At 41.3% G+C, this 23,966-nt stretch overlaps 1 protein-coding gene across 8 annotated transcripts in view; it reads right to left on the bottom strand.

Moving 5' to 3' along the window:
* Positions 1-1,925: 1,925 nt before the first annotated feature.
* The window catches only part of LOC308494346 (putative G antigen family E member 3), a 39,783-nt gene continuing 17,742 nt past the window's right edge, over positions 1,926-23,966 (bottom strand). For 2 of the 8 annotated variants that reach the window (XM_081042048.1, XM_081042049.1), the window contains exons 2-11: positions 22,700-23,001; positions 22,426-22,596; positions 12,017-12,188; positions 10,493-10,584; positions 9,960-10,068; positions 6,591-6,716; positions 6,057-6,212; positions 4,887-5,012; positions 2,468-2,495; positions 1,926-2,036 (exon numbers count right to left, since the gene is read on the bottom strand). In XM_081042048.1, coding sequence (XP_080898174.1) covers positions 2,473-2,495; positions 4,887-5,012; positions 6,057-6,212; positions 6,591-6,716; positions 9,960-10,068; positions 10,493-10,576 — 624 coding nt within the window. In that variant the 5' untranslated portion in view covers positions 10,577-10,584; positions 12,017-12,188; positions 22,426-22,596; positions 22,700-23,001 and the 3' untranslated portion in view covers positions 1,926-2,036; positions 2,468-2,472. Of the gene's footprint in view, positions 2,496-4,886; positions 5,013-6,056; positions 6,213-6,590; positions 6,717-7,922; positions 10,585-12,016; positions 12,191-22,425; positions 22,597-22,699; positions 23,002-23,966 lie in introns of those variants that run through there. The other 6 variants (XM_081042054.1, XM_081042051.1, XM_081042053.1 and 3 more) reach the window with 6 other exon arrangements.

The raw sequence follows: 23,966 nt of genomic DNA, 5'->3' as shown, positions 1-23,966 counted from the left end.
TATCGTTTAGTATTGAAGGGTAGACAAGGAGCTTCCCAGACACAAAAAAGGTGAAGGAGTTCATCACCACCAAACCAGTATTACAGGGAATATTAGAGGGACTTCTTGAAGTCGGGACGGGGGACAAGGATGGGTGAAAGGGGGAGGGATTAAGAAGTTCAAATTGATTGCTTCACAGTAGTCATGGGAATGTAGGGTATAGCATAAGGCATATAGTCAATAATATTGTAATAACCAGTTATGGTGCCAGATAGGTACTAGATCTATCAGGGTGTAGACCGGAAAGGGATCGGGGGTGAAAAAGATAGTGAGAAATATGAATTGGTAGTTAACACATATAATCAACAATGTTGTAAATCATGGAAGGTGACAGATGGGCATTGGACTTTTCAGGGTAATCACGTCATAGACCGTGTACATGCCTGAACAATGTGTAATACACCGGAAGCTGAGGTAAAAAATGTTGACTGTAAACTCTAACTAAATATATGGGTATATATAGTCACAGGATATGGAGTACAACATAGGGAAATAGTCGGTGGCATTATAACAGCTACATAACATGTCAGAGGGGTAGTAGCTTGTGGCAGAGGAGTTATAACTTTGTGAGGGGTTTAAATTTCTAACTATAATGTTGCTTCGCATGCCTCAAAGTAATAAAAAAAACTTTAAGAACAACAAAAAAGGATCTATGATACTCTCAGGAGGAGGAGGAAGGCATCCTTCCCTATGAGAGTAAGTGTGAACCCCATATCCACAGGAGGTGGCCCATAAACCCTGCCATCCCTGCTGAGCCCCGCCAACCACCCACGGTGCCTGTGGGTGACGGACCTGACACCGGGTATTGGGGTCCATCCCTTTCCCCAGGACGAGCCACACCTGCCATCAGCAGGTGGACTGTCCCTAGTGGGCCTGGATTTCTCGACTTCCTTGTCCCCACAACAAATCTACTGTTCCCTTGCCAGCTCCTATGTAATCAAATCTATAGACAATGAGACAAAATGGTACCAGAGTGGTTCCCGGCGATGCCTCAGAAAGCTGTTACCCTAGGCTGGAATTGGGAGCTAGAGGGCCTGAAGACTGTCATCTCAACTTTTATCAAACTGTGCGGTGATCAAATCTAAATTTTCTGTACATTCTGGCTTACTTTCTTCTGAGGATGGAATGATGTCATAAATGTATGGAACCTAGCTCAGGGAAGTGGCCAGCACACAGCACATACCCTGCAAATGTGAGTTATCATTATTCATGGGATTAGTATACAACTCATTACACGGATGTATTGCCATAACTGGACACAGCTGAAGGATCGGGCAGGCCATTCCCCACCACGGGGCACAGATAGAAATTATCCAGGCAACTTAACAGAGACATGACGTGTAACTTAGTGTGTGTGGGAGACTAACATCATCACAGAAACGGGAGCAGGTGCTTTCAGAGCCACAGCACCACTAGAGGTATCTTGCGGGGAAGATGGCACCTCACCCAGGCTGAAGGGATGGGGACCTGGAGCTTCCCTGTCACTCACCTGTTAGTGGGGTCCAGTACTAACAAGAGAGATGGAATCCAGAAACAGCGGAACAACGGAAAGCTGGCGCTACACTCCTCCCAGCCTTGCACTGCGTTCCCTTCCAGAGACTAAAAGAGTTTGTACAAACCAATTCACTGGAGGCATCTAGCGTAACCGTGATTCCAAAGTGCATGACCTAAAAGCACACGCTATTCACTCAGGAGGTCATACACGAACATCCTACACAGATGACACTAATGTGTAGATTATTGGTAAAAATAATATATCATGACCCAATTTACCGCCGTAAGAAGGCAACCTTGGTTTATACATAGGAACTTTCCTGTGTAATTCAGGACATTAACAGACTGTTGGAGGAGCACATCGTTCAATTATGTCAATAAATGCACAAGTGTTTGATGAAAAGTCAACATTTATTGAAGATATATAAGTTAGCAACCCAGGACTGCAGTGGAACTTCCTCTGATTCACAGTAACTTGGCGAATTGTTGAAATTCTGCATTTCCTATCAAAGACAAGAGAAACATGGCCCACTATTAAGGCTTCTATTCACACCGTACTGGCTGGCTCTGTCCAAGTTTGTAAAATGAGAAAAGGGAAAAAAAGACATGTTTCAAAGAGCACAAAACTCTGCTCGTTATCACAAATGATCTGTGCATGGTGAAATTCCAAAAGGATCTAACATAAGCTTTCAGAATTAATAAGCAGATTTTGCAAGGTTGCTGGAGAAATACCAATCTGCAGATATATCTGTATATACAACTTCAATCAGGACATAAAATTACAAAAAACAATACAATTTTCAATAGTATCAACCGCTTAGACATCCACTTAACAATAGATTGGTGATGCTCATCGGGGAAAGCAAAAAAACTTTACTGAGATAATTTTCATAGTCAGATATCCCACGTTGTAGTTTTCATGTTTTCAGCTCACCTTCCTTAATCCTTTCCTTGCCCTTCCCCTGGAAGAGAAACATGACAGGTGGGAACACATCTTAGCAGAGTGTCATTGAGATTACACTGAAGGTGTACAAAGGACACTGCAGCTCTGGTTTCATAAAAAAAAGACTTCAAAGCAGATCATTTACCACCACTCTTTAGCATGAGAATCTTTCTATTGGTACAAGGAAATGAAATCAATGTTTTTGTACAGAACACATGACACAAAATGGAAATGTAAAATGGAAGTGTCAAACAGAAAGCAAAAATTGCGTATCCTTTTACTAAAAATCCAAGCAACACCCCATAAATCCTGAGAGAAAAGAAATTTACAAGAATATATCGATTAACTGCTTTGACTGAAATAATTTACTGCGCATAACATACTTAAAACAGTAATTTCACATTGGTTACTGCTTAAGTGAAGTAAATACAAGTCCAATACTACATTTGTGTTTTCTCTCTGTTGCAGGAATGGAAAAACGTATCTTTGGGCCATTTTAGCCATCGTGTGATTGCGTAAGTGGGGTATTAATGTGTCCCCATTTTCACCTGTAGTCCAAGCGTAATAATAAATAATGTCTTTTCCACATTTGAAAGTATTTCAGTTTATATAATAAATTATAGAATCACTCTCGTTTTAAGTCATTACCGTCATTTCTGACACCAAAATGTGAAGAACCTATATGCCAAGGAGTATGTCATGGCAAAAAAAAAATGAAAAGCATGAAGAAGAAGAATGAAGAGAGGGCGCAATAAGGAAAGAGAATGAGAGAAACAGTAAGATATCTAGAAGGTAAATTTTCTTCCAAAAACATTGCTCCGTAAATTTTTATTCAGGAAAAAGTAATAAATATGATTGCATGTATTTAAAGTATAAAACATGGTGATTTGATGTATCTATACATTGTGGAATGATTACTAAGACAAAAGGAAGTAATTAACACATCCAACACCTCACATAGTTATTTACCTTTTGTGAGGAGAATGCTTAAACATGTATTCTCATCAATTTTCAAGCATACGCTACCTTGATCTTAAGTAAAGTAAGACCTTTTGAGGGACAAGTCTGATGAATTTCCAAAGCACTCCTATGATATCTGTGATGTTCAGATATTCGAGTATTAATGGGATGTATTAAATAACATATATTTTCCTAGAATATCAACCATTCCATTCATATTTTGAAAGTATTACTTTAGAGGTCAAGAATGTATTCACTTTCAATTATATAAAACAATCAATATCCGTCAGTGTCTCAATCATATTCCCTGCCCTGTGTACTTGGATTTCTTGCAAATTCTTCAAGATCATGCTACTCATGGACAATATTCACAAAAGTTTTTCAGTGTCCTTAGTGCTTAATTTCTTCACAAATATTTTTCAGAAGAACCATTTTTTTTTTCCATGGGCTTTTATTCATTTTATTTATTTATTTTTTTTTATTAATTAATTTATTTATTAGTTTCAGGTGTACAAAACAAGGTAATACTTAGACGTTCATCATTTATATCCCTCATACTGTGAACCCCCCTCCCCCCATCCACTATCCCTCCGACCTCACACTGAACCATCACATTATATATATAAAATTATAGTTGGCATTCATTAATGTTTAGCTTCTGATGTACAATGCCATGATCAGGTATCCACAGTATCCCTGAGGTGGTCTCCCAAATAGGACGCATGTCCATCGGATACCCAACAAAATCTTTACAACATTATAGAATACCTTCCCCAAATTAATTTTCAAAAGAAAAACCCTGAGGCCATCTTGTGGTTACCAGCTGCTTCCAAATCCCTTCACCTTTCCCCTTATCCCCAACCCCCTCCCACACACCCATCTAACCACTCTCGGTTTTTTCTCTGCGTCCCCAAAACTGACTCTGATTAGTTCATTCACATAGTCTTTTCTTTAGATTCCATATATAAGTGAGATCATATGGTACTTGTCTTTCTCTTTCTGACTTATTTCACTTAACATAATGCAGAAGAACCATTTCTTGATTTACTAGTGAAATTATGTTTACTTTTCCCAAAGATTTAAACTTTTATTACTTATCTCGTATCCTATCCCTTTGGTTTGCTCTGCTGTGGGTTTTTTTCCTGAACTTTGATATTGGATACTCAAGCAATTTGGTAGCTATGTAGTAACACGTACATTACTAGGCTACGTTATGCCTATGAATACATTTTCGCTATGTCTAACAGGCTCCTGGAAGTAGTCTGAAAACTCTCTTAAGGTAAATAGTCTAATGAAATGCTTCGGCAAATGTGCAGTAAGAAGGTTAGAAGACTAATGCGAGGCAAGTTCTTCCCAAAATATAAAATGCTGCCTTGAAATTCAAAAGCTCTCGAATTCATGGTCATTGATTTGGTAAACGGATAAATAGGATTCTTATTGCATAACATACCTGCTTCCGGCATGTGAATGGTTTCTAGCTTAGAGACAAACTGCTGCGTGACATCAGGACCATCTCTGCCCTCTCGGTCAATCCTCGGCTGAGCCAGTTCCTGGAGACCATCTTCCGGATCAAGCCCTTAAGAGATGTTATAAATGTGAACGGCCAGCATACCTAAGTTGATTACGCAGCAAATATTAAGTTTATAGTTTTTTGAATTTCAAATCAAATCAATTGACATTTCGACACAGAAGCGTATATGATGCCCCAGCTGATACGGTTAGAGGTGATTATATCCTAGTCTCCGCATTCAAATTAGAGGGAATCACAAGAATGACGGTGATGAAGGAGACCACGCTTAGCGCAGGTATCTTACGCATAGCCGCCTGGTCATTGGTAACAGCATGAACACTCTGTACTGTTTGAGACACAGAAAATAGAAAGTAGTCTATTTCTGGTAATTTCATGACTCAGTCATTTGAGGCTTTCTGGGGAAAAAGATTTAAAATTTGTTTTCGAAGAGTCAGAAGAAGTCAGAATTTGACAGAATCTGAGCACATGGATACAGGTCTCCATACAGAAACAGAAACATAAAGCGGACTTATTTCATTATCTTAGTTGTAGTGAAATCTTAAAATTTGGTACAAGGTGATATGTCATCAATCATAAATAAGTCATGAAAAACAGAATGTCTTTGTGTTCTATGTATTACATACACAAGAGCTAGAGAACACAACAAAACAGCACTGAAGATGGTTTTTATTAATATATGTCTGATTTGTTCACTATTTATATAAGGGTAAGGAACCGTGTAGAAGTTAAGGGGTGCTCCCAGAATCTCACACATTACATTAAAGCTGGTACTTCCGAACCTCAGCTTGTTTCACACCAAGTGACAAATACATCAAATGCATCATGTATTAGATACAGGCAAAAATTATAGAAGCTTCTGAAATTTTTAGTGGTGGGTCAAGGTACAAAGGATGAAAAGTAACAAAAGGCTTTCATATTTTATAATTCAATTAGGCTTCACACGTCGTTTCTGTATCTGATAGAACGTAAGTCAGGCAGACAGCCAGCTGGCCAATCAATTACTCGGCAAAAATATGTACATCTGAGCTTTATTAAAGTTACAGTATGTTACTCTACATCGTTAAAGACGTGCTTGTGGAAACCAGATACCCTGTAAAGTGTATTCTTCTAGGTAGAAACCTTCTTCTGGCATAGAAATGGACTCTAGTTTTGGTAAAATGTCCTCCTTGACATCAGGACCTTCGCTGCCTTCATCCCCAGTGTTCGGCTGAGCCAGGTCCGGGACATCACTTTCCACATCAGGCCCTAATAGAAAAGGTTATCAATTGCAAACGTGTGCATACTAAGTTGATTACTCAGAAATTATTAAGGTGATAGTCTTTGAACTTGAAATGCAAACAATCGCTTTGCGAAGGCAGAAATCCATATGCGACACATTTGATATGGTTAGAGGTGATAATATCATAGTTTGCATACTTTTATAATTGGATACAGCTTTGCTTCAACCCGTTTCTGTAGCTGATAGACTGTAAGTCTGGCAGTAGGCCTTTGGGGCCTGAAATACACTTCAAAAATCTTTCTAGGTGAGCTCTATTAATACTAGACTATGTTATCTCTATATTAGTAACGCTGTGCTTGTGCATAACAGAAACCCCCAGAACTGTACTCTTATGAGTAACGTACCTGCTTCTGGCATATAAATGGACACTCGTTTTGGTAAAATGTCCTCCATGGCGTCAGGACCATCACTGCCCTCATCCGCAGTGTTCGGCTGAGCCAGGTTCTGGAGATCAGTTTCCAGGTCAGGCCCTTATGAGAAAACGTTTTCACAGATTTCAGGTGAATATGATCTTGTAGGTAAATACTGTGCTTGCGTCCTCTCATGACCATATCAAAGTAACAACTAAGTTATAGAAGAACCATCATTGAGAATCTCCTGAAATCTAGATAAACCAAAGTCCAACAACTAAGGACATAGAGAAGAAGCCACCTCGAGACTGGCTTCATCTTCAGTTCTATCCTCCAGTGTTAGGACCAGGGAATGCCCTGTGGAATTAATCCGGAGCTCCAATGCGGCGCTCCAGTCTGTATCGGTCACCTGTCCCAATCAAGTGATGTCCACGTGACATGCAATAATCTCATAGAGTCAAAAACAGTCTTGGGGCCTTCACTGTCCCTGAGACATGAAAACGCATATTCTAACATTTTATAGGAACATCCTCAGCAGAGGAAATTTTAGGAAGGGCATTTGTGAGCAGTGAACCTGACAGCCCAGGCTCGTTGCTTTACTGATGACATGACATTCCCTGGATTTAACGATTCCCGAGTTGACAGTTTTCACTCATAGGGACGTTCCTACTTCCCTGGTATTCATATATTATGTAACGCTTGTATTTATTGTTTTCCACTATGTAATGTATGGAAAATTTGAAAGTGTATTATAAACAATAGGTAGAAATTGTGATGTGCCATTTTTTACATAAAGATATTTCATTGATATTTTCATGTAACCTATAGTTAGTAATTACTCTATGTTCCACACTAAAAATATCGTAATGTGACTGTGAAAATGGCAGTTGCATTGTCTTTCGTTAATTATGAATATTTTTATTATTTAATGGAATATGAGAACTGAGTAATGCAACACATATGTAAGAAGTGACAAAGGGACAAAGAATGCACGTATCAGACCCTGTTAGAGGCAAGACATACCATTCCCTTGCTCTTTCTCTTTGCAATTCATACTATGGGACAAAGAAGTAAGGGAATTTAGGACACTCTGTATAGTATTCTCTATGATAATACACATGATTCGTGATATTTAAAAAAAACATTGCAAGTTTAAAGACTAAGCATACTTAATTGGTTACTCAGAAATTACTAAGGCTGTAGTCTTTGTACGTGAAATGATATCAATTGATTGCTGGGTGCACGAACTTACACTATGACACGTTTGATATGCTTACAGGTGATAATGTCACAGTTCGCACATTTTCATTCCCGACAGTAACTCACTTAGACTGACAGCGGGGACAGGGAGCGTGCTTAGCACAGGGCTCTCACTCCCAACGGCCTGGACACCCGTGACTGCTTGCATTCTCTCTTCCTGATCAGACATAGAACCTAGCAACTAGAAAATTCGTGCCATTTTTCAATTTAGGCATTTGGGGCCCTTTGGGGAAAAGGATTTAAAGTACAATTATTTTCTAAGAGCCAGAAGAATTCAAAGTTTGTCAGAATCGAAGAGCAAGTATACAGGTCTGAATACCGAAAAAGAAAAAGAAAAAAAGAAAGTTAAAGGTCAGGTAATACTGTTTACTCATCATCTTAGTTGCAATGAAATCCTGAAATGTCTCTCAAGATGTTACACTATTATAAATAAGTCATGGAAAAACAGAATGTCTCTGTATTCCATGTGTTACATACAAGAGAACTAGAGAACACAAACACCAACATTGAGAAGGACTTTTGTACATCTATTTTGAATTTACTATTTATGTAAGAGGAGCTATCGGTTTAGAAGTTAAGGGGTTCTCCCAGAATCCCACACGTTATATTCAAGCTGATACTAGAGACTAGTTCTTTATCTCAGCATATGTTACACAAACTGAAAAGTATTTCAAATGCTTATGTATCGGTTAAAAGAAGGAAGTATACAAGAATCAGAAAATTATTTGCTGTTGGTTAAACTACCAACATGGCATATAAATGGACCAAAAACTATGAATAGAGAGCCTCAGCTCTGTCCAGGAAGTCTGAGGGCTACGCCATCCATGGTGTTGTGATTACAATGAAACGTGATTTACCGCAGGTGTAACTGAGTGCATTTGGGGGCCTATAACAACTCTTATGGTAGTGACCTCCTCCGCTTTCTACAATAATCCAAAACTTACTATCTCAAAATAACTAGTTATATTTACGTGCAGGGCCCTCATTTCGATAAATGAGTCCCGTTCAGAATAGGAGGAAAAATAAAAAGAAATTATTCGTGATAACATCAAAACATCTGTCTCACAGTGAGATGAAGAAAAGTAGAGTGGAAAGAAATGAATGGACTGTAGTGTCAGTCATACTGCGGAAACCTCTCAACAGAGAATTGGGACAATAATCCGTGACTTGAGTCATGTAAATAACTTACTACAAGTGTTTGGTGAAAATACTATAGAGTTAGAAGAAATAATTTCTGTTTCACAATAATTTTAAGGTATTTTTTGCATTTCCTAATGTTAAAACTATTTAAACTCCTTTTAAATCACTTTTTAAAAGTCACACTCCTATCATTACCTATGTGCCAGAATTCGGAATTGTGCAGCTTTTACCAAACTTACCATAAGAAAAACATGGATCAGGGCATACAGCGGCCATCATTCTCTGAACTGATTTCAGGAGTCTCTATGCTGCTCCATTAAACTGCATCTATTTTCATGGCAGCAATGAGCTACGTGACCATACAGACACATCTGACAATGTAGCATTTGATACAAAATCATTCACTACTCGCACACCAACACAGATGACAGGAGCCCACAAAGCTTGGAATGAAGTATGACTTCTATGTCAGTGAGTCAAGTGCTGACGTAGCCTCAGTTTTCTCATCTTAAAAGGAAGCTACCTTCCTGATGCAAATCGGTTTTACTTCATGTGCTATAGGATATGCTGACTTGGCACTCTGCCCACGCTCATAAAAGTTGCTTACACTTTTGATGTAATGACTGAGAAGCCATTCAACCAAGATCTAAGAAGAACAAATTAAACGAGTGGACGAATGTACATTTTTGTAGTGAAAATTACACAGTTTCCTCTGATGTAGACTGGCTGTCTTTTCAAGCACACACAAAAGAAATCTTGCAGAAAACGACAAAAGTCATTATACTGAAAGAGTGCAAGAGGCTGGAAACTATACTCTGTTCACAGCCCATTTTTCAGCCCATTTGCACGGAATGTTTGAGATGCCTTTCAATGGTTTCCATCCACAGTTCCGCTATGTCACAATACAACAGACACACTGACACTCCTTTCCCCCACCGGCATTGTTCCTCCCTTTCCCTTCACCTTGACCCTCAGGTACTCCTTCATCTTCATTGTCTTGCCCAGGTGTAATCTCCTGACTCTCAGTTGGTGGCTCCACTTGTGGAGGTTGTTCATCACTGGGTAGCTGGCCCTACCCAGGGGTGTGTGCATGTGGGCAAAGGAAAGGATTTATGTTAATACATGCCAACGATACAAACATATACAATAATCGTAAATAACCATAAATACATTTAAAAGCACGAGTCTATAGTCTCATTCTTGATGAATTGACTCTTCCCAAACTGTGGCCACTCCCAGAGGAGCTGCTCACAAGGACAGGAGAAGCGATTTCACTCTCCGCTGGGATGGATGGGCACAGTCTGTGGGGAACAAGCATGAGAAAGAAGTCATAGGCTGTGTTTCCACTGGCAATGCCAGCATGGATTCCTCCTGGATCCATGTTTCCTTCGTCTTCATGACACGGAAACATTTTTCACTGCATCTATAGTCGTTCAATAGAACTTTGAGGACATACACGTGTGGTAAGAGAAAACATGGAACATTAAAGCACTCACAACCACAGGTCCAACTGGCTCCGAAGCCTCTTCATCTTGCAGTAGGACTTTCCATAGGGATGGGGATCTCACATGCTTACTCATACTTCACACTGAAAGCAGAATAAGGTGACTTGAAAAGTTCACGTAAGAGGTTAGCGGTACCATTTGCACGGCTATGTTCTATGTAATTCGTTTTTAAAGTACGAAACACTTTCAAAATACGTCTCAGGGTCAGTGCAGGGCACAGGCTTTCCGGTCACAGCAAACACAAGGGCTGGTAAATCCGTCTATTTGATGGACAAGCTGGCAGTAGCATCGCCGTAAGCACGTGACCACACACCAGGTTGGGTTCCAGACCCCGATTCCCCATCGGGAAGACCTTGAAGAAAACCCTGCTAGACCCTTGATCCTCCCGCGACCACTGCTTTGGGCCCACGGCCACCGACAAGGCCCATTTTCCCGCTTCAATAAAGTTGGGCTGGAACACACAGGAAGGCTCAAGTCTGGCCAGGCCGCCTGTGCGGTTTTCTGACCACAAGGCCCAGGCGATCGGCTGCCACCCAGCCCCTCAGGCCCGCTTCTCCCGCGGCACCCGCCTGGTACACGGCACGTCTCGGGGACCCAGTGGCAGTCCTACCGCGGGCCCATTTCTAGGCCCTGCCTCACAGCCAGCCCAGCCCCGGCCCGGGCCCCACGGAGGGCTCCGCATTCGGGCTCCCGGGGCTGTTCCAGGGGCCGCCAGCCCCCCCCACACTGAAATCACGGCCCTGCACTGCCGTCCTCATCTCACCCCTCCCCTCCACGGCCCACCAGCCACTACCCCCTCGGCCCGCTCCCACCGGGACCACAGGGGCCATGGCGGCCACGACCCGAGCGAGGGGAGAGACGATGACCTCGAGGACCTTCCCCCTCGGAGCCACAGGAAGCAGCCCCGTCTCCACGGAAGCCCGTGGCTGCCCCCCCCCCCACTCCCTCGTCCTTCCCCACCTGGGAGCACTCATCTAGGGACCTACCCGTTCAGTCCCAAGCGGCCACAGAGAATCTAGAAGGAAGGAACACGACCGCCTCCGTCCCAACTCTGCTCGCACAATGCGAACAGCAGTGCGCTTGCGCAGCAACTGCCACCTGCTGCACGGCGCATGCGCACCAACGAGCACGCGCACCAATGAGCATGCGCACTGACTTGGGGTCCTGCTTTGCAGGGTGAGGTTTTTCCCGCCTGGGCCACAGAGCCTCCAAAGCCCTGGGCCTACGGTCGTCGAAGACAGGAGCCCGATCTGTCTTCTTCCTTCCCCCTGCTATCTTTCTAATGCTTCCAGAAACGTTGTGTCACACTGCCCCGGGTTACCGCTCGTGGACAATGCATGTCAAAAATATGGCCATGACAGAAACGGATACTAAGGATTTTAATACGTTTTGTACACATACGGGGATTCATCTGTTCCTCCTGTGCATCTGGATTATGTGTCAGGTAAACAAGGCATTTACACACTGCCATAGATTACTTAGGTTTAACCATCTTGTGTTTACTTTTCTGCTCACCTTATTGCACATTTAAATCCCTGGACTGGTAACTGGTTTCCTGGGATTATACCTGTGGTCCTTCAGTCAGTGTGTGGTTCACAAATACCCTTTGGTAATGGTCCTAGGATCCAGTCTCAGCCCACTGTCACATGGTGTACAGCACTGGTGATTCTGCTTCTCACGTTACTTCCTAAAAACCAGCCAAACAACTTGATGAGCGAGATGATGTTATTACCTAACAGTCGGGTAGAGCAATACCTGGGCAGAAGCTTAACACAGTCTGGAGGTGGCAGAGCAAAAGACACACACACACACACACACACACACACACACGTTAATATAATTATTTTTTTGAAATTAAATTTTATTAGTGTGACAACTGTTAGCAAAGATACATACATTTCAGGTGTACAATTCTATAATACATCTTCTATATATCACATGGTGTGTTCACCATCCAAGGCCAGTTCTCCTTCCATCACCATGTATTTCATTCCTTTCACCCTCATCTACCAGACACCTGTTCTCTTACCTCTGCTGACCACTAAACTATCATCTGTGACTATGAGTTTATGCTTCTTTGTTAGTCTTGTTCTTTTGTTCTTTTCAGTTTTATATACCACATATCAGTGAAATCATATAGTTCTCTACTTTTTATGTCTGACTTATTTCGCTTAGCATTATAATCTCAAGATCCATCCATGGTGTCACAAATGGTCCTATTTCAACTTTTCTTATGGCAGAATAGTATTCCATTGTGCATAACTACCAGAACTTCATCACCCATTCATCTATTGAAGAACATTTGGTTGTTTCCATGTCTTGGCCACCATAAATAAAGCTGCAATGAACAGTGGAGCACCTATGTGTTTATGGATAAATGTAATGGTGCTGGGAGAATTGGAAAGCAACCTGTAAAAGAATGAAACTGCACTGTCTGTTACCATGTACCAAACTTAAGTCAGAATTGATCAAATACTTAAACAGAAGACCTGAGATAATATACTGCATAGAAAAAAACATAGGTATTGAACATATAGACCTTCAGTTCAAAGAACATTTTATGAATTTGACTCCAAAGGGAAGGGAAGTAAAAGAGAAAATAAAAATGGGACTATATCAAACTAAAAAGCATCTGTATAGCAAAACAAACCATCGACAATAGAAAGAGGCAACCGATCGAATGGGAGAAGATATTTTGTAAACAACGCCACCGATGAGGGAACTCGTACAACTTAACAACAACCAAAAAAGAAACAATCCAAGGTCTCCATAAGGGGATAATATCCAAAATGTATGAAGAATTTATACAACAACAGAAAAACACACAATGCAGTTAGAAAATGGTTAGAGGCCCTGAAGACATGTTTCCAAAAAACACGTGCAAAATGGTCAATAGACATATGAAAATATGCTCAACATCACTAATCATCAGTAATGCAAATAAAAACTACGATGACATATCACCTCATCCTAGTTAGACTGGTTATCATCAATGAGACAAATAGTAACAAGTGTTGGAGAGGCTGTGGAGAAAACGAACCCTCATACACTGTTGGTGGGAATGCAGACTGGTAGAGCCACTATGGAAGGCAGTGTGGAGGTTCCTCAAAAAATTACGAATAGAATTACCATAGGACCCAGCAATCCCTCTCCTGGGTATCTATGCAAAAGACATATTGTGGGGGAAGAGTGTGATTAGGTTTGGGTAAGAGCGGTGATCTAATGGTTTCCGGACACTGCAAGGCACAGGTTCCAAGACAAATTGTTCAAAAGATATAGGGGTTGATAAACGTCATTTGGTACTTTTTGATGAAGAGTTAATGTGTCTTTTAGGGAGTTGGTCTAATGAAGAATAAAGTTGTTTTCAACTTTTATCTCTTTAGGCAAGATATTACTCGATTTGAAAAGTTATGTCGATGAAGCTAGTGGGAATAAAAACTCTTGTCAATTTACACAGAATCTCTGTGCATGTTTCTTTTCCAAATTGAATGCTACCAAATTGAATAACGTAGAAGAAATGGAAAGTTCTCAGAAACATGTAGCTTTCCTAGACTGAATCATGAAGAACTGGAAAATCTAAATAGAATGATCAACAGTAAGGAAATTGAATCACTCATCCAAAACCTTCCCAAAAGCAAAAGGCCAGGACTTGATGGCTTTACGAGGGAATTCTACCAAACATTCAAAGAGGATCTAACATCTGTCCTCCTCAGACTCTTCCAAAAATTTGGGAAGAACAGGCAATACTTCCTAACTCATTTTATGAGGCCAACATTGCCCTGATACCAAAATCTGGTGAGCATAACAGAAAAAATGAAAACTATGAAACAATATGTCGGATGAATACTGATGAAAAAAGCATCATAAAATACTAGCAAATCGAATACAACAACACATTAAAAAGGTAATCCATCACGATGATTGGAGTTCATTCCGGGGCACAAAGATGGTTCAGCATACCCAATTCGATCCATGTGATGTACTACATAAACAAAATACAGGATGAAACCTATACACCTATATCAATAGATGCAGAAAAAGGATTTCACAAGATATTGTGATTCCCCAAAAATAAGACCTAGCCGGACAATCAGCTCTAAAGCGTCTTTTCGAGCCAAAATTAATGTAAGAGCCAGTCTTATTTTACTATAATATAAGACCGGGTCTTATTTTACTATAACATAAGACCCGGTCTTATATAATATAATAAGATATAAGACCGGATCTTATATTACTTTTTGGTCCAAAAGACGCGTTAGCGCTGATTGTCCTGCTAGCTCTTGTTTCGGGGAAACAGGGTACAACATCCATTATACATTAAAATACTTAAGAAAATGGCTATAGAAGGAAAATACCTTAACATAATAAAGGCCGTTTGTGACAAACCCTTAGCGAATTTCATAATTAAAAGTGAAAAGATGAAGCCTTTATTTCTACGTTCAGGAACAAGACACGGCTGAAGTCCTCGCCAGAGCAATCAGGCAAGGGAAACAAATAAAAGGCATGTACATTGGGAATGAAGAAGTTAAGTTGTCACTTTTTGCAGATGACAGGCTTCTTTATGTAGAAAACCCTAAAGATTGCACCAAACAGCTATTACAAACAGTAAATGAATACAATAAAGTTCCTGGCTACAATGTTAATGTACAAAAACCCATAGCTTTCCTACATACTAAGAACTAAATTTCAGAAAAATAAATGAAAAACAAATCAGTTTGCAATTGCAACAAAAAGAATAAACTACCTAGGAACAAACTTAACACATCATGTGAAGGACCTATACACTGGAAAGTATAAGACATTTCAAAAAAAAGTGAAGGAGACACAAAGAAAGGGAAAGACATTCTTTGCTCATGGATTGGAAGAATCAACCTAGTTAAAATGGCCATATTACCCAAAGCAATGTACAGACTTAATGCAATCCCCCTCCAGTTCCAGGGGCATTTTTTTAAACAAATAAATGAAGAAATCTAAACGACGTCATCAAAAGGGAGGTGTGAGGTGAGCCTCCCTAAAGCTCCCCTGGAATTTACCAATAATCGGAAAACAATAACTCCACAAAGGACTCCCTGCACAGGAGACAGGCACGATGAAGTGGCCCACTACTGAATTTACCTAAAGGTGGGAGAATCGCGCGAGCGAGGGAGGAGGGAAGGGAGAAGTGCCGGGACACAGCCGCGCAGGCGCAGGACGCAGACCTAGCTCAGTGCTCGGAGCTCGCTGCATCCCACAGCTACCGCAGCTGCGGGAGAGGGAAGAACTTGGACTGCTAGGGCTCTGCTTATGGCCCAGAGGGCTGAGGGTCAGCATATAACACGACTGAATGCAATGCTCACGGCACAGACCTCGGAGAAATGACTGAAGGAAGAAGGCTGAAAACGGAGGTTTAAGCCCTCACTGCGGAGCAGAGAATGGAAGCCTTAGGCACTGAAACTAGCTGCCTCCTCCCTACCCTCCCAGAGCTCTCCCTGCCCCCACCTGCCAGGTGCTAGAAGAGGAACAGCAGCAGGGTCATATCAAAAAAATAGAATATTTGCTGTTCTAAGAACTGTGAACCCCAGACATAGATTCGCAGCACAAATAGTTCCAGCAAAGGGTGGGAGCTGTGGAAGCAGGACCGGCTGTGGTGGTGGTTGCTGCCATTGCTCTAGGCCACTTCTCACAACTCACCCCACCCCTGGCCCAACCTATCAGGGCAAATCCCTGCAGGAGCAAACAGAACTGCGAAAACATACGAGCTCTGAATCTGGTGCAGAAAGAGCTTTGGAACTTCAAAAGCTCTCCGCATACCCACAGGGACACTATGCCCTGTGACCCAGGCGAACTATTAACAGAGGAGAAGCCCGTCTCCCAGGGAATCCCCCCATTGTGTGAGAAGCTGGAACAGTGCAGAGAAAACATAGCACTACCGTGTGAGAGAGAAAAAAAAGGCTGCAGTTCGAGAGGAAACATTCTACCAACAAGTACTGGAAAACCAAAGAAAGACCTCTTCCTATCAACCTGTTTTAGAAACCACTCTTGTAGATGTCTAGGAAGAGAAATAATACACCAGTAATTGCCATGAATAACCAAGGCAACAAGACAGCTCACAAAGAAAGTGAAAGGTCTCCAGAAAAGGAACTTAAAGATATGGAAATATGTGACTTAAATGACAGAGAATTCAAGATTGCAGTTCTGAAAAAACTCAATGAGATGAAAGAAAACACAGAAAGGCAGTTTAATGAACTCTGAAACACAATCAAAGAACAACCTGATCACTTTACGAAAGAGCTTGATGTTTTAAAAAAGAACCAAATGGAATTTCTGGAGATTAAGAACTTAATAGAAGAAATTAAGAATGAAATAACCAGCTTAGGTAGTAGAGTTGACCAGATGGAGGAAAGAATCAGTGACATTGAAGAAAGAAACCTGGAAATTACACAGATGGAAGAAGAAAAAGACTTGAGACTTAAAAGAAATGAAAAAACTCTACAAGAACATTCTGACTCCATCAGACAGAGCAATATGAGAATAATGGGCATACCAGAAGGAGAAGAAAGAGAGAAGGGAACAGAGAATATATTCAAAAAAATTGTCGATGAGAACTTCCCAAACTTGTGGACAAAACTGGATCCTTGAATCCAAGAAGCAAATAGAAGATCCAATTACCTCAATCCCAACAGACCTTCTCCAAGGCCCATTGTATTGTAGCTGTCTAAAATCAACGACAAAGAAAGAATCCTCAAGGCAGCCAGGGAAAAGAAGACGGTAACTTACAAAGGAAAGCCCATTATTTTATCATCAGATTTTTCAGCAGAAACTCTACAAGCCACGAGGGAGTGGAATCAAATATTCAAAGTATTGAAGGAGAGAAGTTATGAGCCAAGAATAATATATCCAGCAAAGATATCCTTTAGATATGAAGGAAGAATAAAGACATTTCCAGACATACAGAACATGAGGGAATTTTCGAATACACGACCTGCACTACAAGAAATACTAAAGGAGGCTATTCGACCACCATCAACAGGGACAATTTGTGGCAACAAAATCATAAAAAAGGGGAGAGTAAAGGCCTTACCTGAAATATGGGAATGGAGAAAGTAAGCGTGCTGCAGAAAATGGAATACTCTAAATATCAAATTTTCTTTTCTTTAAACTTAAGGGTAACTACTCAAAAAAAATCCTGAACTGCAATATACACTGTAATAAAAGAAGAAACACATGACAAAATAGAGACAACCAACTGAATGAGAGAAGGTATTTGCAAACACTACCTCTGATAAGGGGCTAATATCCAAAATATACAAAGAACTCATGAAATTCAACAACAAAAAAGCAAACAACCCAATTGAAAAATGGGCAGACGACCTGAAGAGACATTTCTCCAAAGAAGACATACAAGTGGCAAATAGACATATGAAACAATGCTCAACATCACTAATCATCAGAGAAATGCAAATAAAAACCACAGTGAGATATCACGTCACCCGAATCTGAATGGCTATCATCAACAAGACAAATAGTAATAAGCGTTGCAGAGGCGGTGGAGAAAAAGGAACCCTCATACACTGTTGGTGGGAATGCAGACTGGTGCAGTCGTTATGGAAGGCAGTGTGGTGGTTCCTCCAAAAATTATGAATAGAATTACCATACGACCCATCAATCCTTCTCCCGGGTATCTACACCAAAACTCTGAAAACATTTATGCATCAAGACACGTGTGCTCCACTGTTCATTGCAGCTTTGTTTACGGTGGCCAAGACACGGAAACAACGAAAATGTCCTTCGATAGATGAATGGATAAAGAAGTTGTGGTATATATACACACTGGAATAGTATACGTCGGTAAGAAAAGATGATATAGGAACATGGATGGATCTTGACAGTATGATGCTAAGCAAAATAAGTCAGACAGAAAAAGCAGAGAACCCTATGATTTCACTGATATGTGATATATAAACCAAAAACAACAAAAGAGCAAGAGAAACAAATGAGAAACAAGAACTCATAGACACAGACAATAATTTAGTGGTTACCAGAGGGTAAGGGGGTGGGGGATGGGAGACGAGGATAAGTGGGAACAAATATATGGTGATGGAAGGAGAACTGACTCTGGGTGGTGAACACACAATGGGATTTATAGATGATGTAATACAGAATTGTACACCTGAAATCTATGTAATTTTACTAACAATTGTCACCCCAATAAATTGAAAAAAGAAACAAATCATCAGATTTGTATGGAATCAAAAAGACCACGAACAGCCATAGCAATCCCCCAAAAAATGAACAAGCCTGGAAGTATCACTCTCCCTGACTTCAGCGTGTACTACAAAGCGACAATGATCAAAACAGCATGGTATTGGCAGGAAAAAGACACACAGAGAAATGGCAGAGAAAATAAACCCACATAAACATGGGCTGACAATTTTTGACAAATGAGCCAAAAACATACCATGCAGAAAAGAAAGCCTCTTCAATAAATGGTGCTCGGAAATTGGAAAGCCACGTACAAAGGAAGGAAACTAGACTGTAATCGGTCAGCATATACCAACACTCACTCAAAATGGATCCATGAGTTAAACATAAGACCTGAAATAATAAATTGCATAGAAGAAAGCATAGGTACTAAACTTATGAACCTTGGATTCAAAGAGGATTTTACGAATTTGACTTCAAAGGCAAGGAATGTCAAAGCTAAAATAAATCAATGGAAGTATAATGAACCAAAAAGGTTCTGCACACCAAAAGCACCATGAACAAAAGAAAGAGGCAACTAATCATAAGGGAGAAGATATTTCGAAACCAGGCCTCTGAATTAGGGGCTAATATCCAAAATATATACAAAACATGGACACCTCAACAACAAAAATGATACTATCCAATGAAAAAATGGACAGGGAAACTCAACAGGGACTTCTCCCAAGAAGACACATAAAGCCCAAGAAACATATGAAATAATGCTCAAATTCACCAGCTATTAGGGAAATGCAAATCAAAACCAAAAGGAGATACCACCTCACACCTGTGAGAATGGCTGTCATCAACAACACAAATAACAAGTTTTGTAAAGGCTGTGGAGAAAATCGAACCCTCATAGACTGTTGATGTGTATGGAAATTGGTACGGGCACTATGGAAAATACTGTGGAGGTTACTAAAAAAAGAAGAATAGAATTACCATATGACGCAGCAATCCATCTCCTGGATATCTACCCAAAAAATATGAAAACATTTATGCATAAAGATAGGGGTATACGGACTCCGATGTTCATAGCAGCATTATTTTGGGTGGCCAAGACACAGAAACAACCAAAGTGTCCTTCAATAGATGAATGGATAAAGAAGATGTGGTATATATACAGAATGGAATACTACTCTGCCATAAGAAAAGATGAAATACTGCCATTTGTGACAACAAGAATGCAACTTGAGATTATTATGGTAAGCGAAATAAGTCAGACAGAAAAAGTGGAGAACCTTATGACTTCACTCATATGAGGGATATAAAACTTAAAGTAACAAAATGTGAAAGAAAGGAAGAAAGAAAGAAGGAAGGAAGGAAGGAAGGAAGGAAGGAAGGAAGGAAGGAAGGAAGGAAGGATACAGAGAGAGTGAGACAGACAGAGAGACAGACAGAGAGACTGAGAGAGTGAGAAAGAAAGAAAGAAAGAAAGAAAGAAAGAAAGAAAGAAAGAAAGAAAGAAAGAAAGAAAGAAAGAAAGGAAAACAAAAGAAAGGGAAAGAAAGAAAGAAAACTTATAGACAGACAACAGTTTAAGAGTAATCAGAGGGTTCGGGGGGATGGGGATGGTAGAAGAGGGTAAAGGGGGTGAAATATATTGCGATAATAGAAGAACTCAGTCTGGGTGCTGAGCACACAATATCATATATGTATGTATTACATATGTACACTTGAAACCTATGCAACTTTACTCACAGTTGCCAACCCAATAAATTTAATTAAAAAATAAAAAACTAAAATAAATAAAAGACTTGTTATAAAAAAGAAAAAACCTGAGATCACCAAACCCTTTTTTGTCTAGGGAACAGATGTAAAATTCTATGACTTTGTAGGCCACGGGTAGTAATCATGGTGTACAGCTCTTTTAGGAAAATGATGCCTTAAAAGATAAAAAGGATTCTTAGCTCAAAAGGATAGAGAAACAAGCCAAGGGCAGGATTTAGCCAGCAAGCCACACGTTTCTAGCCCGTGGGTTATATTTGAATCCAAGTAGTTGAATATGAGTTTTCAACTCGCAATCTTAATAATAGCAATGGAGTGTGCCACTTCTATGAATGCAAGTGACGATTGACTTCTGCAATTACAAGAGGTACTCAAAGGGTTACCATCAGTGTCCACATACTTCTGATTGCGGTGAACTACTGCTTCAGCACAGATAACATGTCTTGAAATGCGTATATATATATATTTCGCACCCCGGTATTATCCTGTCTATTCTATTCCTGTGGAGAACACTGCCTGATACACATTATGGTAACGGAGAAGTTGTAGAGAACACACATTTTAAGAATCAGTTTTCACACTTTGTCCTTGTGTTTCTGGAACCGGCTGTCTAACTTGATCAGACTTCAAGAAAGTAATAGCTCTGATCTCAGTGGGAAAGAGAGCAGGGAGAGTCACTGGATTTTACAGAGATATGGAAACTATCTGCATTGGATAGGCTTAGTCAACCACTCATGGGAAGTAAGGAACTAACTGATCCTGAATGTGATACTTGGGAACATTGTTGAAAAAGTAAGGAATATACAGACACCGGTTGGTTTCTTGTAATGTCCCGGGAGAAAGTGGTGAAACAACAAAGTCACTTCCGGGATTTCAATTCCCAGCTCAAGAGCCACCAAAAACCCAAGGTCTTCTAGCTGTGCCCTGAAGGAGAACCTCATATCCTGTATCCACAGGGCTGAAATCGCTGAAAACCAAATGCAGACCCCTTTTGCAATTGGCTAATTTACAAAGCTTGCTGAAGTCCTAGCCAAGTAAGGTGTCTACTATTAAAGCCAGGACAACTAATGGGGAAAGAATGGGATCCTGTAAGTTGGGATGGGCAACTGTGGGAATGTTGCAGATGAAAGTGTGGATATTCAGCCCCTAAATTCTGATGAATTCTTTGGCAGTGGAAGAAGTCTCCACAGCGCCCCAGGGGAACTGCCTTCTCCACCCAGTAGTGGTTTCCAGAACCTCAGTAGGACAGGCATTTCCACCTCTATCTGAGGGATTAACCCTGCACTGTCTGAGGAAATGGCGATGGCCCCTTGTGCTTTAGATGACATGCAATACAATGCTAAGCATTCTCAGATCTCTCCCCCATCATTATTTGTCTTTGCCTGTACCTCCATCAAAAGATGCTTCTCCCAGCAGGCCTCTGGAGGTGAGCTCAGAGTCGGACCCATGATGAGATGTGCTCACTCCTCTGAACGTGAAAGGGGCTGCCCAGAAGGCAAAAGTGCAGGAATTCTAGCGGGCCAGAGAAACTCAGTGACCCAAACGAACTACAGAGGATGGTCTCATCATAAATTCTTAACTGGGAAGGGAAGATCCTGGTAGGTAGTGGCGTACAAGGCCTAGAGCTTCTTTAGCAAAAGGCTAATCTGTGCCTCAAGCGAGAACCATCCCTTGGTCTTATGTATCTAGGATAACATACCTGTCTAATGTCAGAGTCGTTTTCTTTACAGACCCTTCCCAGGAACGACAATAGGCACCAGGCCACAAAACCATGAAACTCCTCACCGTGATGATCTTGCCCAAATACCATCTCTGTTTACTGCTAAGGACAAAGGCTAACAGTGCTGTACCCACCAATGTAAAGGAAGTATGTATCTCTCCATTGAACTTTCTATCCAATCCCGGAATTTTCCCCGCTGTGTTTTCTCCCACCTCCCTCATTTGCCAGCAATGAATTTCACGTCACTTGTCCTCACCTTTTTTCCTTTGATTCTAAATGTATAAAACAAAATGCAACACTGCCATTCTCCAGAGCATTTTCTCCATCTGTTGATAGCTTGCTTCTGTGCACATGCTCCGTTTGGTGGAAATAAATTCCAAGACATTCCGAGAAAAAATTCCATAGGAATGGATGTTCTTACATTGACCTAATGTAGCGGAAGAAATTCAAAGGCAAAGGGGATTAGAGTGTTAGAGTGGATTGCCATTTCACAGCTCCACATGCAAACTGGGAGGGCACAGAACACATACCTTTCACCAACACGATGAGAAACACATGTGTGAGGAGGATCCCGGCATCCATCCTGGAAGCCCAATGTGATAGCTCTTCACTGTCGTATAGAACTTACAGTCGCACCGCAGCCACTCAGGAGGAAAAGCTACATGAACTTGGATCCCAAAGCGGCAGTATGTGGACGCTGAGGAGGCCAGGGCAGTACTGAATGGCCACAGGCCAGGTGGGTGCGGTTCCCCTAATGCACAGCAGTCACAGCGCAATCGCAAGTGTCTGACTCCCACACACCGACCTTGTAGACGAGGTAACCGTGGTGATCCTAGGAGCGAAACACATAGAGACCCACTAAGTTTTTCTGGGTCTATGTAAACAAAAACTTCTAGATCAAATGAGCGAGTCTAATTCAACTCACGGAAACACAGACTCACGGCCCACATTTAATTCCCAGACGTGACCCACTTTACAGGTGCCGAACCTCTTAAATGTAAAGGAGGCCGGGCTCCCTTGCGGAATGATCCTGGGACACTAGTGGAAACTTATGCTGTATGTCTTTCTTCCAACTTTCCCGGAGGAGAACTTTTACCATGGAACTCGACTTCGGTGGACAGGAATTCATCAGGATGAAATCCTAAATGTAGTAAGGAATTTTACACAGGTTCCCATAAGGCATGTCCCCTTTGCCTCAGGCAGTTATTTCGTGAGCCAGCTGTAAGGATTAATTTCTTGCTGGGAATGCTTCCATTGAACAAACCACTGAGTTCCTAAGGTGTGGGCAGGAAGACCAAGGTGAGGGAGGGAGAGGCGGGCTATCAGTCCATTGTGGCAAACTTGGAGTAAGCTGGAAATTAGAACCCAAGTCCATAGCCGGGAGATACCCTGATGGAAGAGTCACATTCTCTGTGTTGTGTCCTTCCCCATCTTGCAGCTTCTGACAGGAATCCTACCAGGAAGGCAGCTAGCCGATATCACAAATATAGGGCCGATCCTCAGCTCCATGTTAGGTTCTCCCATCAGAGAACAAGCACCTTTCCCTGGGCAAGTGACTTCGACAAAGCAGCAGATGTGATGTTTCCCTAGTTGATGGGCTCACGGAGGGGTGTCTTACATCTGGAAAGGTCCCAGAGTTCCAGTTCTCTTCACTGAGCCTCCTTGCAGGTCAGCACAGCTGCTGCCGAGGACAAAACAGCCCAGAGCAGCAACATCAGGTTTCAGCACAGAGTCAGGCGGGCCATTTAGGATCTGTGCATTTCCCATTCCAAAGAAGCCACAGGCTTTGTTTGCAGC

The sequence above is a fragment of the Rhinolophus hipposideros genome (genome assembly GCF_964194185.1).
Source record: "Rhinolophus hipposideros genome assembly, chromosome: X".
Lineage (NCBI taxonomy): Eukaryota > Metazoa > Chordata > Mammalia > Chiroptera > Rhinolophidae > Rhinolophus > Rhinolophus hipposideros.
This window is presented reverse-complemented; position numbering and strand designations above follow the sequence as displayed.